This window comes from Microtus pennsylvanicus, chromosome 10 (assembly GCF_037038515.1).
Source record: "Microtus pennsylvanicus isolate mMicPen1 chromosome 10, mMicPen1.hap1, whole genome shotgun sequence".
Classification (NCBI taxonomy): Eukaryota; Metazoa; Chordata; class Mammalia; order Rodentia; family Cricetidae; genus Microtus; species Microtus pennsylvanicus.
Window position 1 is genome coordinate 26,094,572 of NC_134588.1, and position 12,469 is coordinate 26,107,040.

At 45.9% G+C, this 12,469-nt stretch overlaps 1 protein-coding gene across 2 annotated transcripts; it reads right to left on the reverse strand.

Moving 5' to 3' along the window:
• Positions 1–6,702: 6,702 nt before the first annotated feature.
• Positions 6,703–10,973, reverse strand: Il19 (interleukin 19). Of its 2 annotated transcripts, XM_075987402.1 has the most exons (6): positions 10,830–10,973; positions 10,632–10,697; positions 8,802–8,952; positions 8,211–8,223; positions 7,567–7,630; positions 6,703–6,798 (listed from the first exon to the last, which is right to left on the reverse strand). In XM_075987402.1, exons 1-6 carry the CDS (start codon positions 10,971–10,973, stop codon positions 6,703–6,705), a joined length of 534 nt encoding a protein of 177 aa, XP_075843517.1. The 2 variants fall into 2 exon arrangements, with proteins under 2 accessions (XP_075843517.1, XP_075843516.1); XM_075987401.1 differs by lacking the exon at positions 8,211–8,223 and having other exon boundaries at positions 7,567–7,656; positions 8,800–8,952.
• Between the last annotated feature and the right edge of the window lie 1,496 nt (positions 10,974–12,469).

Here is a 12,469-nt window from a genome sequence, read left to right on the forward strand (position 1 = left end):
ATTGGAGCATCACGTATAATTCTAGGAAGAATCCAAGAAGTTCTTTTTATGAGGTTAAGTCTACCACTTTTGGGATAGTTGCTATTAATTTATCCCCAAAAATTAGCACAAGCTCTTTGCCATGGCTCATTGTCTTCCCATAACTTTTTTATTTCTTCAGTAGTAAAAGGCACTATAATTTCTGCTGGGTCTATACCTGCTAGTTGACGAAGTCTCAGCTTACCTTTTATAATTAATTCAGAGACTTTTTCCACATAAGGTTTTAATTTTTTACTTGGTTTATTAGGTATAAATATCCACTCTAAAATAATATCTTCCCTCTGCATTAGAATCCCTGTAGGAGAAATTCTGGAAGGCAATATGACTAGGATGCAGCTAAGATTTGGGTTCACCCTATCCACATGTGCCTCCTGTAATTTTTCCTCAATCATTGTCAGTTCCTTTTCTGCTTCAGCTGTCAGTTTTCTTGGACTATTCAAATCTTTATCACCATCTAAGGTTTTGTTTAAATGAACTATTAGATCAGGTGTTATCCCAACAGCTGGTTGTAGACTGGAAATGTCTCCTAACAATCTTTGGAAGTCATTAAGAGTATTTAACCTGTCTCTCCTAATTTGTGCCTTTTGCGTTTTAATTTTCTCTAACCCTATTCTGTAACCTAGGTAATTAATAGAATTTTCTCTTTGAATCTTTTCAGGGGTAATTTGTAATCTCCACCTAGGCAAGACTTTCTTTACTTCTTCAAACATCCTTTCTAAAGTATCTTTATTTGAATCAGATAACAAGATGTCATCCATGTAATGATAAATTATGGACTTGGGGAAATGTTTACGAATTATTTCCAATGGTTTACTTACAAAACATTGGCACAATGTAGGACTATTGAGCATACCCTGTTGGAGGACAGTCCATTGATATCTCCTATTAGGCTGAGAATTATTATAAGTAGGCACTGTGAAGGCAAATTTTTCTCTATCCTTTTCTTGTAACGGTATAGTGAAAAAACAGTCTTTCAAATCAATAACTATAAGAGGCCATCCTTTTGGTAACAGAGAAGGCAAAGGAATTCCAGATTGTAGTGGGCCCATAGGTTGAATTACCTTGTTGACAGCTCTTAAATCTTTCACCATTCTCCATTTACCAGATTTCTTTTTTACAACAAACACAGGAGAATTCCAAGGGCTGGTTGATTCTTCAATATGGTGAGCATCTAGTTGCTCTTGCACCAGCTGTTCCAATGCCTGTAGTTTATCTTCAGCTAGAGGCCACTGTCTGATCCATATTGGCTTCTCAGTTAGCCATTTTAAAGGTAGGGCTGTTGGTACCTCTAAAGGTTTGGTAATTGCTGTATGTTCTTGTACAGCCTGAATGGCTGGTGACCTTTTTCCATAATACCTCATCATATCCTTCCCAGAATTATGAGTTCCTGGAACTACAGGAATGTTAATCTGGGTATTCCATTGCTGCAGCAAGCAGGTCACGGCCCCATAAATTTATTGCAATATTGGCTATATATGGGCTTAGTCTTCCTATTTGCCCTTTGGGCCCTATGCATTCAACCCATCTTGTGCTTTGTTTTACACGAGATAGGGTTCCAATTCCCAGGAACTGAACATCTACCTCTTGAAGAGGCCAATTCAGATGCCAAGATTCTGGAGTAATGATACTTACATCCGCACCTGTGTCTAATAAGCCTTCAATAAAAGTGCCATTTATACAGACTCTTAGCTTTGGTCTTTGATCGTTAATAGAAGTCTGCCAAAATATACATTTGCTCTGTCCTACTGGGTTTTTTGACTCATATTCCATGCTTAATTCATCATTTAGACCAATATTACTTTTTACAGAAGAAATTGGAGCTTTTAATTTTCTTGGTGAGGCACGTTCTCCACTGTGACTGGGAATGACTGGGCCACTGTTGGCTTGGGGGCCTGCGAGAGGCCCCTCAAGGAGTTTCCCGATGGTATCGAGTTGCCTTGTCTGTCTGTTGTTGACCTGCATTTGTTGGACCAATGTTGGCCTTTATCGCATCTCCTACATATACCTGAAGGCTGAGGTCTCCTATTTTTGTCATTCCCAGAGGAGATATTATTCCTAGAAATTCTGTGCCTGCAATCCCTTTTCAGATGTCCTAATTTACCACAATTAAAACACCTGGCAGTTTGATGTCTCCTCATTGCTTTGGAAATCGCTTCTCCTACCCAAGATTCATCATTATAGCTAAACGTCTCAACATTCATCGTATGCTGAATCCATTCATCCATAGGTGCTCATCTAGACTTTAAAGGCCCAATTATCTTTTTGCATTCTATGTTTGCATTCTCAAAAGCTAGAGATTCAAGAAGTATTCATCTAGCTTCTGGGTCTGTTACCCCTATGTCCAGAGCCTTAATTAATCTTTGCAAAAAGTCAATAAAGGGTTCTCTCTGTCCCTGCCTAATTCTGATATATGATTCAACCCTTTTTGCTGGATCTTGTATCCTATTCCAAGCATTTAAAGCTGCTTGGTGACATAGACACAGTACTTCATCGTCATAAAGAGCTTGGACCTGTGGATAAGCATATTCTCCTGCACTAAGAATTTGATCTTGGGAAACCTTGACATCTTTTGCTCTTCCTTGCTGTTCCATATGTTTGGATTCTTCTCTGAAATAAATTCCAAACATCAAGGAAGGTCCATTATCTAAAACTGCTGACTGATGGAAATCATGGGGGGTAGCTCTAGCATTAGAAGCCCAAGTTTTTATCATTTCCTTTACATATGCAGAGTGCAAGCCAAAATTAACAATAGCTTGCTTAATTTCTTTTAGATCATTCATTGCTATTGGCGTCCATCTAGCTTCTCTGACTCCCTTTGAGCCTTTAGAAGTTGACGCTTTGTCAGAATTAAGTATAGGGTATGTCGCTAAAACCCTGGGTAAGCCAGTTCTAATAGCTGGTGTTGGCATTGTATCCTGTCCTTGTGCCTTCTTACTCTGTTCACCAGCTCCAATAATTTCTTCAATCATTTCAAGTCTTTTTGTTATTGTCTCTTTTGAATCCTGAATCTCCTGACCTGCATGAGTTTATAGTAAAGATTGTATGGTTCTTAGGAGTGCCATATTCTTCCTTTTTTTTTTGATTTTTCGAGACAGAGTTTCTCTGTAGCTTTTGGTTCCTGTCCTGGAACTAGCTCTTGTAGACCAGGCTGGCCTCGAACTCACAGAGATCTGCCTGCCTCTGCCTCCCGAGTGCTGGGATTAAAGGTGTGTGCCACCACCGCCCGGCTCATATTCTTCCTAAATGATAGAATATGCAAAATAATACTGAAACCTAGTAACCAGTAAATTAAGTTATCCCCATAGTCATATAAACCTTGCATGATATAACCTATTGTATTAGTAACCAAAATAGTAAAATTCATGTTGGAAACAAAAACTGCCATATTACCTATTATCCAGCAGGTGGCGCTGTTGCCAAGTCGCGACGAAAACAGGGTCCTGTTTCAGTGTCCACCTAGTATTTGTTAGAAACTGGGAAATGCAAGTTGCTCAACAAAGTAAATGTAATTAAATCAATTCCATACACAGAACCATAAACCCAGAATCCAGGGGTAGAGAAGAGTAACCCAGAAGCCGTGTATGCTTCCACGTGACAGAGTCACCCTGAGGGGTTGCAGCTTTCCACAACTGGCAACCGTGTGCTCTGGTTTGCGCCACTTAAGAGCTGTGCTTGCAAGGGAGATTTAAAAATGACTCAGAAAAGAGCAAACCACGCAGGCAGAGACTATGCAGGCCTGTGGAGTTTAAATCCACGTGGGGAGGCAGACAATACGGTGCGTGGGGACTTGAAGTCAATCTGAGGTGTCTAAAGGGAAAATACAAAGAACTGCAACAAGAAAAGCCACTGCGTGATAATTTATATTATACTGCTGGCTCCATGCACAAGGCACAGGCCACAGCTGAGGAAGGGAGGGGCTCGTGCCAAGCCCAACTCGCGGCCAGCAGCCGAGCAGGGGAAGGAGAGGTCCTAAAACCAAACATTGGGCGCCAGGTGAAGGCGTAAGTCACAAACAATGCCACACCAGTTTGGAATTATGATTAATAGGGTGGTATTTATTTAAAGGGGAAAAAACTTACAGATAACCGTCCCAGACAATAGCCCTCTGCGCAATCAGGAAGGAGTCTAGTCGCCGGAAACGGAGCAGGAAGTGAAGAGAATGAGAAGGGAAGTAGCCGCTTTTTTAAAGGGAGAGAGACCACGCCCCAATGGGCTGGTATCTCAGCGGCTATAGGCTGGAGGAGCAGAAGGACCTCCCGCAACATGCCTGTTGTATCCAGGAACACTAAGGAAGTCAGAATGGCTTAGCAATGGTGTGGGAGAGGAGCTGGGTAGTGTAGGCATGCAGATGTTAGAGACTTCTAGGTCATGATAATGAGTCTGGCTTTTAAATTATCAGGTAGAGTACAAACTATGGAGGCTGGTAAAAGCAGGACTTCATGACGGCATCAACAGACACTAGGGACAAAGGAAAGGAACTTCTCTGGAGCAAGGGATACTTAGAACCAGGTTCAAGCATATCATAACACCTTCCACCTTGCTGGGACTGCTGGCGTCACCTTACCTCACCTGCTGGTCAACTCAGCATCCTAAGACTGATGTCAATAACTGGTTTACATAAGAACACTCAGATGTTTAGAGAAATTGAGTTCCTTGTTCAGAGTCCTGCAGGACTGGAACCAAATCTGCCTGACTTTGGAGGTCTCATTCTATTTACAAAAGCATAAACTATGAAATTTTTTACAAGGACCAGTGAGGGTGGTTTGAATGAGAATGGCCCCCATAGGCTCATATATTTGAGTGGTTAGTCAACAGGAAGTGTCATTGGGGCTGACTTAAAGGTTAAAGGGTTTAGTCCATTATTGTAATAGTGGGAAACATGGTGGCACGAAGGCAGACATGGTGCTGGAGAAGGAGCTGAGAGTTCTACATCCTGTCCCACAGTAGCAGGAAGAGGGAGTGGGACTGGGCCTGCCTTGAGTTTCTGAAACCTCAAAGCCCACTCATATTGACACACTTCTTCCAACAAGGTCATACCCACTCCAACAAGGCCACACCTCCTAATAGTGCCTCTCCCTATGAGCTTATTCATTCAAACTATCATAGGTGAGCATCAGATTTCTTCAGGAATGTAGCCCTGGGTAGGTTGCCCATGCTCCAGCAGGTGGCCCTACGCCCATGAACATATAGGCAGAGCTGACTGGACTTGGTGGTACCGCAAGTGAGATATAGTGGGAGAGGAGGAACTGGGGGTGAATTTGATGGAAACACATTGCACACATGTGTAGGAGGCACAGAAGTCTTGTGCTCACAGACAAGACCTCTAAGGACCAGGAATGTAAAACATAAAGAGTTGTCTCTCCATGGGAAGAGCTGTATAACTTGTTTCCCACTTAGAAGGCCAGAAGTGGATGTGGTTAGTAGCCTGGCCTTTGCACTATCTATGTGACTGAGACCACATAGGATCCTCCCCTAGACCCTTGTCATGAGCTTGTCTTTCTCAGTCAATCTATAGAGTCTTTCTTTATGGAAGATGTCACATATATTTTACAAAGAGTCTCAACATAGCCATGCCTTAAGTTTTCTTGTGCACACAGGATTGAATTATTTATCAACAGGAATTGTTTTTTTACCAAATTGTGTTGTGCTTAACTATGCCTAAAATAAACTGCCCAGCATCAGACTCCCAAAGTTTGAACCAACACCAGCTACTCAATCATGTTGAACCAAACTACCTCCATGCCTCCTATGGATAACTACTCTGTTGGCCATGGTGGTGACAGAGACCCTGGCACACATACATGAAATCCGCTAAGAATAAATAAAAGCATATTTAAGAGAGGAAGAGTAGGCCTGGCTCCTACTTGTTCTAGCTTCAGTCTCAATGTGCTGTCTTCTTCCTACCGTGCTCCCTCCACTGTGACAGCTCCTTCTGTGTGGTCCTCACCAGGGTCCAGACAGTCAAACCCATTCCCTAGAACCTCTAGAATTATGAGCAATAAACTTGCTTTTATTGACAAAGCTACCCAGCCTAGACCTTTTGTTACAGCGATGAAAAATGTAGTCATATACTCATCCAGAACACTTTTCTACTCGAACTTTTTTTAAAAACCTACATGCATCTTATCCCCATCTAGAATTAATCTTCCCCACATGTTCCCCATTTTGGGGGGTCTCTTTCATTTCCATAGATGAATGAGTCAGAAGACAATTCATCCTCATAGGTAAAGCTCAGTTTATTCATAAATGACAGTCAGTACAATATGCACTATAGCTCACCATGAGGTGCACAGCACAGGCCTGGGAGAAGCCACTTCACAATAAATTAGAGGAGCTGTGACAGCATCCGGGATGGTTCAACAGCCACATGCTGCCATAAATACCATAGCTGCCCACCCGACTGTTTCAGGTGGAATCAGAGAGCTGAGACCTCAGCAGCAGCTGAGAGCAACTCAAACCCCAACTTTTCTAGTGAGGATCCAGCCCAGAAGAGAGGATCCCTTCCACAGCAGCAATCTCCAAGAAGAGATCCCCATTCTAGATAATTATGAGAGCTTTCCACATCTGTCTCCTCTTCAAAGTTAGCTGCTGACCACTGGGGGCCGGGAGAGAGAGAGAGCTCACAGTGGGTTGTGTATCTCTAATCAGACAAGGCACTTAGTGTCAAGCTGCAGAAGTCTCTCGATGGTTCTTGCCAATCCAGGCTAAGAAGATGTCTAGCTCTCCTAGAGACTTTAGGGCAGCAGAGGAGACCTCCAGCTGAAACCAAAATAAAATAAAATAAAATTTAAAAACGGCATCATGTGTATAATTCACATAATCCATTTGTGCCTTCATTCCCCCGATTTATCCAAATCAGTTTTCACTTGGAGCCTTGAGGCGGAGAGTCATGTGACAACTCCTTAGTGGTCTTGGAACAGTGTCTGGCTCACAGTACAAACCACTTGAATCTTCACTGTCCCTCCAGCATCGCTTAATAAGGTCTGCTCCCCCCAAAAGCCAAGCCCCAAGACAGTCCTAACCTCTTCTCCCTTCAATGCACTAGCATCATTTGAGAGTGTTGAGAATGAGGAACTTCAGTCACACCCCAGAACTACTGTACCTCAATCAAATCTGTAGATGCCATACCCTAGTAACTGCTCTTGCATCAACACCCCGTAAGAAGTACTGAGTGCAGCAATAGGCAGGATGCCAAGGGCCAGGTCCTGACCACAAGAACATTGTATGTGTTATGTTTCATGGGTAACAGTTTCAGATTTACTGGGGACGGTTGCTCTCCCTGTATGATCATATCTTAAGCAAGCCAGGCCAGATGTGAAGGTATAAGAACACAGTAGAGGAAGGGTGGGGAAGAGGACCCGGGAATTGCCCAATGACCTACAACATTTTTGCAGGCATCAGCTCAGATGGGCCTTCCCTGAAGACTGGAGGGAAGAGTAAGTGATTTGGCTTGGAGAGAAGGCTGAAATGTTGTACTCTCTCCAGCATCTCATTTTCTGTCCTCCCTGGGCTCTCCTCAGCCCTCACCTGATTGTAGTTGTCTTGGACGATTCTGGTTGCATTGGTGGCTTCCTGACTGCAGCCACACTGACTATGAACCTGTGGGACACAAGGCAGCTCTCATTAGAAGACTGTTACAAGCCCTCCTCCCTACACGCCCCTCCTCCCTACACGTCCCTCCTCTCTAGATGCTCCTCCTCGCTGCACACCCCTCCTCCTTGTACAGCCCTCCTCCCTGCATAGCAGCTCCTCCCTACACGCCCCTCCTCCCTAGATGTTCCTCCTTCCTACACGCCCCTTCCCCTACACACCCCTTTTCCCTATATGCCTCTCCTCCCTACGTGCCCCTCCTCCCTACATGCTCCTCCTCCCTAGGCAAGTGAAAAGCTTAGAAGATGTGGAGAAAGTCTGCATTTGACCTTAGCTTCTGCTCCTCAGAAGAGCAAGCACCAGGTCTACCTTGTCACAGTACTGAGTGCAACACCCTACAGGGTTAACTAATTGAGTAACTATATCCATGTGATTACCCAGCTGTAAGTTTTAAAGCAGGACAGGGACCGCTATTCTTTCTAACAGTTAATGGGATCTGAGACAGGGAGGGAAGCCATCACCTGCCACAAAGGAGCCACGCCACACAAAAACCCATCAACAGTCATTAGGATGGAGCCTACAGTTTCTCTTGGCCTGAGTTTTGGTTGGTGATTTTTACTTCTGTCTCTGTTTGATTTTAACAAGTGACAGTGAACTTACAGGTGACCCTTACTGTACAACTTCCCAAAAATGTCTTAGTATGGAACTATCAAAGGATCAGAAACAGAACGTCCAGAGGTGTGCTTATGGTCAGAATGAAACCCTTGGCGCGTGCCTCTTAGAGGCCACTCTACACTTAGGAGACACCCTGGCATCAACTGGCCACTCCGTGAGGCGACATATCTGACAAGGTGTCAGTAGGCAAAACCATTGCAAAGTCTCGAAGGACACAGAAGTGAATAACAGGGCAAGAAATACCCAACAGCACCAGTCCTGGGCTCATTCTGGACAGAATGAGAGCAGCTGCTTGGGATTCGGGCACACTGACTCGCAGGCGCACTGACTCTCAGGGCGCACTGACTCGCGGGCGCACTGACTCGCGGGCGCACTGACTCGCAGGGCGCAGTGACTCGGGGGCGCACTGACTCGCGGACGCACTGACTCTCGGGCGCACTGACCCACGGGCACACTGACTCGCAGGCGCACTGATTCTGGGACGCACGGACTCACACATTGCTCCAGTGTACTCTGCATTTGGAGGAACAAGTTGGCAATCTTGCTGATTTCCCTCATGACCTTGTGGCTTGTCTCCTGATGGTCCTTGAACACCCTGTCTCTGTAGAAGGTCAGGAGGTGCCTGGTCACGCAGCACACATCTACAGGCTACAGACACAAATTAGAGCATGCCCTGGAGGCCCTCTGCTCTCAACACTTTGGGAAAAAAGTACAAGAAGTTACAGAACTGAACATTCTTTTCTAGAATTCAGGGTTTTCTTCCATGTTTCCCACAGTCAAGCCACCTCTAGCCAGGAGATGTATTCACAAAGAATAGGGCTTGGAATGCCATCACAGACAAGGATTCTCAGCACAACCTCCCTCCAAGAACCAGGTGTCTCCTTTATGAGAGGGGTCACATCCCACAAGCCAAGGCTGTTTGCTCTGTAATCTCCCAGCTCGCAACATCCTTGGCTCCTAGACATTAGGGATCTTACCAGACATGACCAATATATTCATCCTGACCACTAAGTCCTGAACCCCACACACTACTGGACTCTCTCGCAATTTGTCCCCTTAAACTGAGCCAGGGCGAGGAGCTGAAATTTGTGAGACTGGCGACCGGCAGCCACATCTGGGCAGCTCAGTGGACTGCAATGGAAAGCAGATGCCTCAAAGACAAAGCACAGCCCTGAGAAGCAGTGGACAGTTGCCTTCTAGCAGCTGGCACTCTGCAGGCCTGAAGAAGTGCTGTGGAAGGTTCACTCCCCAGCCTCTAGCCCAAGGGCAGCTTTTCCTAGACAGTGGCAGACTAATTGGAATCAGGATCTTCTGTTCCCCTGCCCGCAGTGGATCTCTTAGCCAGAGAAAAAGGTTACACACCGCTGTGTTATTAAGACTGTGGCATTAGAAAAAAACAATCTGGGGGGGGGAGGGAGGGAGGGAGGAAGGGAGGGAGGCATAAACTATCTCTTATGCCCTTTGAACTGAAAGTTGGGTTTGTGCATCAACGTAGCCCTGGCTGGCTTGGAACTCACAAACTTGAACAGACTGGTTTCAAACTTGTAACGATCCCCCTGCCTCTGCTTCCCAAGTGCTGGGAGCATAAGCACGCCTCCCCCCTCCCCCACACACACCTGGCTAAGAGATCACTCTAAATGCACCTCATGGGCTCATTTTGTAAAGCAAAGACTCAGCAGCAAACTACCAGCTGGTACCATCCTTTCTGGACAGGGAGCTGGAAGCCCTACTGGCCTTCCCATCCGGCTGCCAACTGTAGAGCACACTCCCAGACTCTCTAGAGTAGTGATACAACTTTCATCCCAGAAGTCTCCTCGGCTGCTCTGTTGTCTCTGTCAGAAAGAAAGCCGAGGCTCTGCCTGGTTGCAAAGGTAGCTGCCTCCCCCCAGCCCCCTACCCTACTCGCACATTCTTTGCATCCTAAACCTGCTTGCCCGCTGTCCCTGTCATGAAGCCCTGCCTTCAGTGGCGTCACACCCGGTTCCGCCCTGTATCTTAGACCTTATATCTTCTTATCTACAACCTCCTCCACTTTTAAATGACTCTGGTTTTTGTTTTTATTTGTTTGTCTTCATTTCCCCCCATGGAATCTCCCAAAACAATCTCCAAGTCACTGAATTCCTGTCCCAGTGGAGTACCCGGTACTTCTGCCACCCTCTGGGAAAGTGTCACTTCTTTGGTCACGCCCATGATTTCAAAGTCCCTGGAATACTGTCATGCCCAGACTTCTCAGACGACAAAGAAGCCTGGAGCATTAAGAGCACACTGGGTAGGGATTTATTTCTTTGCACTAAGTCTTTAAAAAGCAGACACAAATCAACTGGTACCTTAATGCTATCCAGATTCTTCAGTGAGGACAGGATGGTGATATTTTTGAAGGTGTCTTTAGTTTGCTGTAACAAACAGGACAGGCATCAATGAGAAGTCTCCACTCTCAGGATACCACACAAGTAACAGGAAGGCACATGCCTTTCAGGCTAAGACGTGAGGTAAGGCAGACCCCATTCCTTCAGACCCGTGCTCACCAGGGCTCTTCTGATGTCCCAGAAACTCTGTTCCATACGGTGCACGTCCACGGAACTCAGACATCTCCTGAGGCTGCGGGTGTGCACGGAGTAGAGGATGAGCGCCATGCCCAGGAGCCAGCGGGAAATGCACAGTGTCCTCATGTCCTACTGCAGAGCAGAGACAATCAAAACCGTGCGTGCTCTTCCAGGGACCTCATGGCAGAGGTCTTGGCCTTGGGGAGCCTCAAAGGCTCACAGCTCCTCTTGTGGTTTTACTTGAAGTAATTGACTCTGATCCCCCACCCTACCCCCAACAGGCCCTCAAAGCATGTATCATGCTGTGCTCTGACTCCGCCCTTCATCAACCAGGGTGAAAAGTCTTGTTTCTAATAAACTCAATAAAGGGAATAGACTAAGCAACAGATCTAAAAAACCATAAAAAACCTATTGGCTTTTTGGTGTTTGCCCCCAAAGGAAGTAACCCCATAGTGCTTATCTGCCTAAAATCGCATTTGGAGCTACGTGTGCAGAGACATGTCACACATCACTGTGCAGCCTAGGATCTGTCTTCGGCACCCTCCACAAAGGTGCCAAAGCAACACAAAGAGATAAACCTTACAACAGCATGCAATATGCCCTCTGCCCTCTACACAGTGTGAGCCTTACCACTGAGGCCCTCATTTCCCTCTGTGAGTGCAGAGGCCAGTGAGGAGAGGAGGGCCCCAAACACAGCGAGGCAGCTGGGGAGCCACAGTGCACCTGCTTCTAGACTCTCACTATGGTGCTACAGGGCTGTAATTGTGAACAGGCTCTATGAATGGGAGCCACACTGCCCCACTCCCCACCACCACAGACCATATCGTCCTGGGAATCCTGAGCCCCTTGCCTAAAAAGCCAAGAAAGAGCAAGCCAAGGCTTTTCTTAATGTAAATCCTTTCTGGGACACCAGCAGGTAGATACTGAAACCTTCCAAACGACAGACACTTCTCCCTACAGAGTAGATACTGAGACCCCCGAATAACAGACAGTCCTCCCTACAGAGTAGATACTGAGACCCCCAAATAACAGACAGTTCTCCCTACAGAGTAGATACTGAGACCCCCGAATAACAGACAGTTCTCCCTACAGAGTAGATACTGAGACCCCCGAATAACAGACAGTTCTCCCTACAGAGTAGATACTGAGACCCCCAAATAACAGACAGTCCTCCCTACAGAGTAGATACTGAGACCCCCGAATAACAGACAGTCCTCCCTACAGAGTAGATACTGAGACCCCCGAATAACAGACAGTTCTCCCTACAGAGTAGATACTGAGACCCCCGAATAACAGACAGTCCTCCCTACAGAGTAGATACTGAGACCCCCAAATAACAGACAGTCCTCCCTACAGAGTAGATACTGAGACCCCCGAATAACAGACAGTTCTCCCTACAGAGTAGATACTGAGACCCCCGAATAACAGACAGTTCTCCCTACAGAGTAGATACTGAGACCCCCGAATAACAGACAGTTCTCCCTACAGAGTAGATACTGAGACCCCCGAATAACAGACAGTCCTCCCTACAGAGTAGATACTGAGACCCCCGAATAACAGACAGTCCTCCCTACAGAGTAGATACTGAGACCCCCGAATAACAGACAGTCCTCCCTACAGAG

Coding starts and splice junctions, on each gene's coding strand:
- Il19 (XM_075987401.1), bottom strand. CDS start 10,973: ATGAGGACACTGTGCATTTCCCGCTGGCTCCTGGGCATGGCGCTCATC. Junction 8,953..10,631: donor AGAATCTGGATAGCATTAAG/GTACCAGTTGAT, acceptor TTGTGTCTGTAG/CCTGTAGATGTGTGCTGCGT. Junction 7,657..8,799: donor AGAGTACACTGGAGCAATGT/GTGAGTCCGTGC, acceptor TTCTAATGAGAG/CTGCCTTGTGTCCCACAGGT.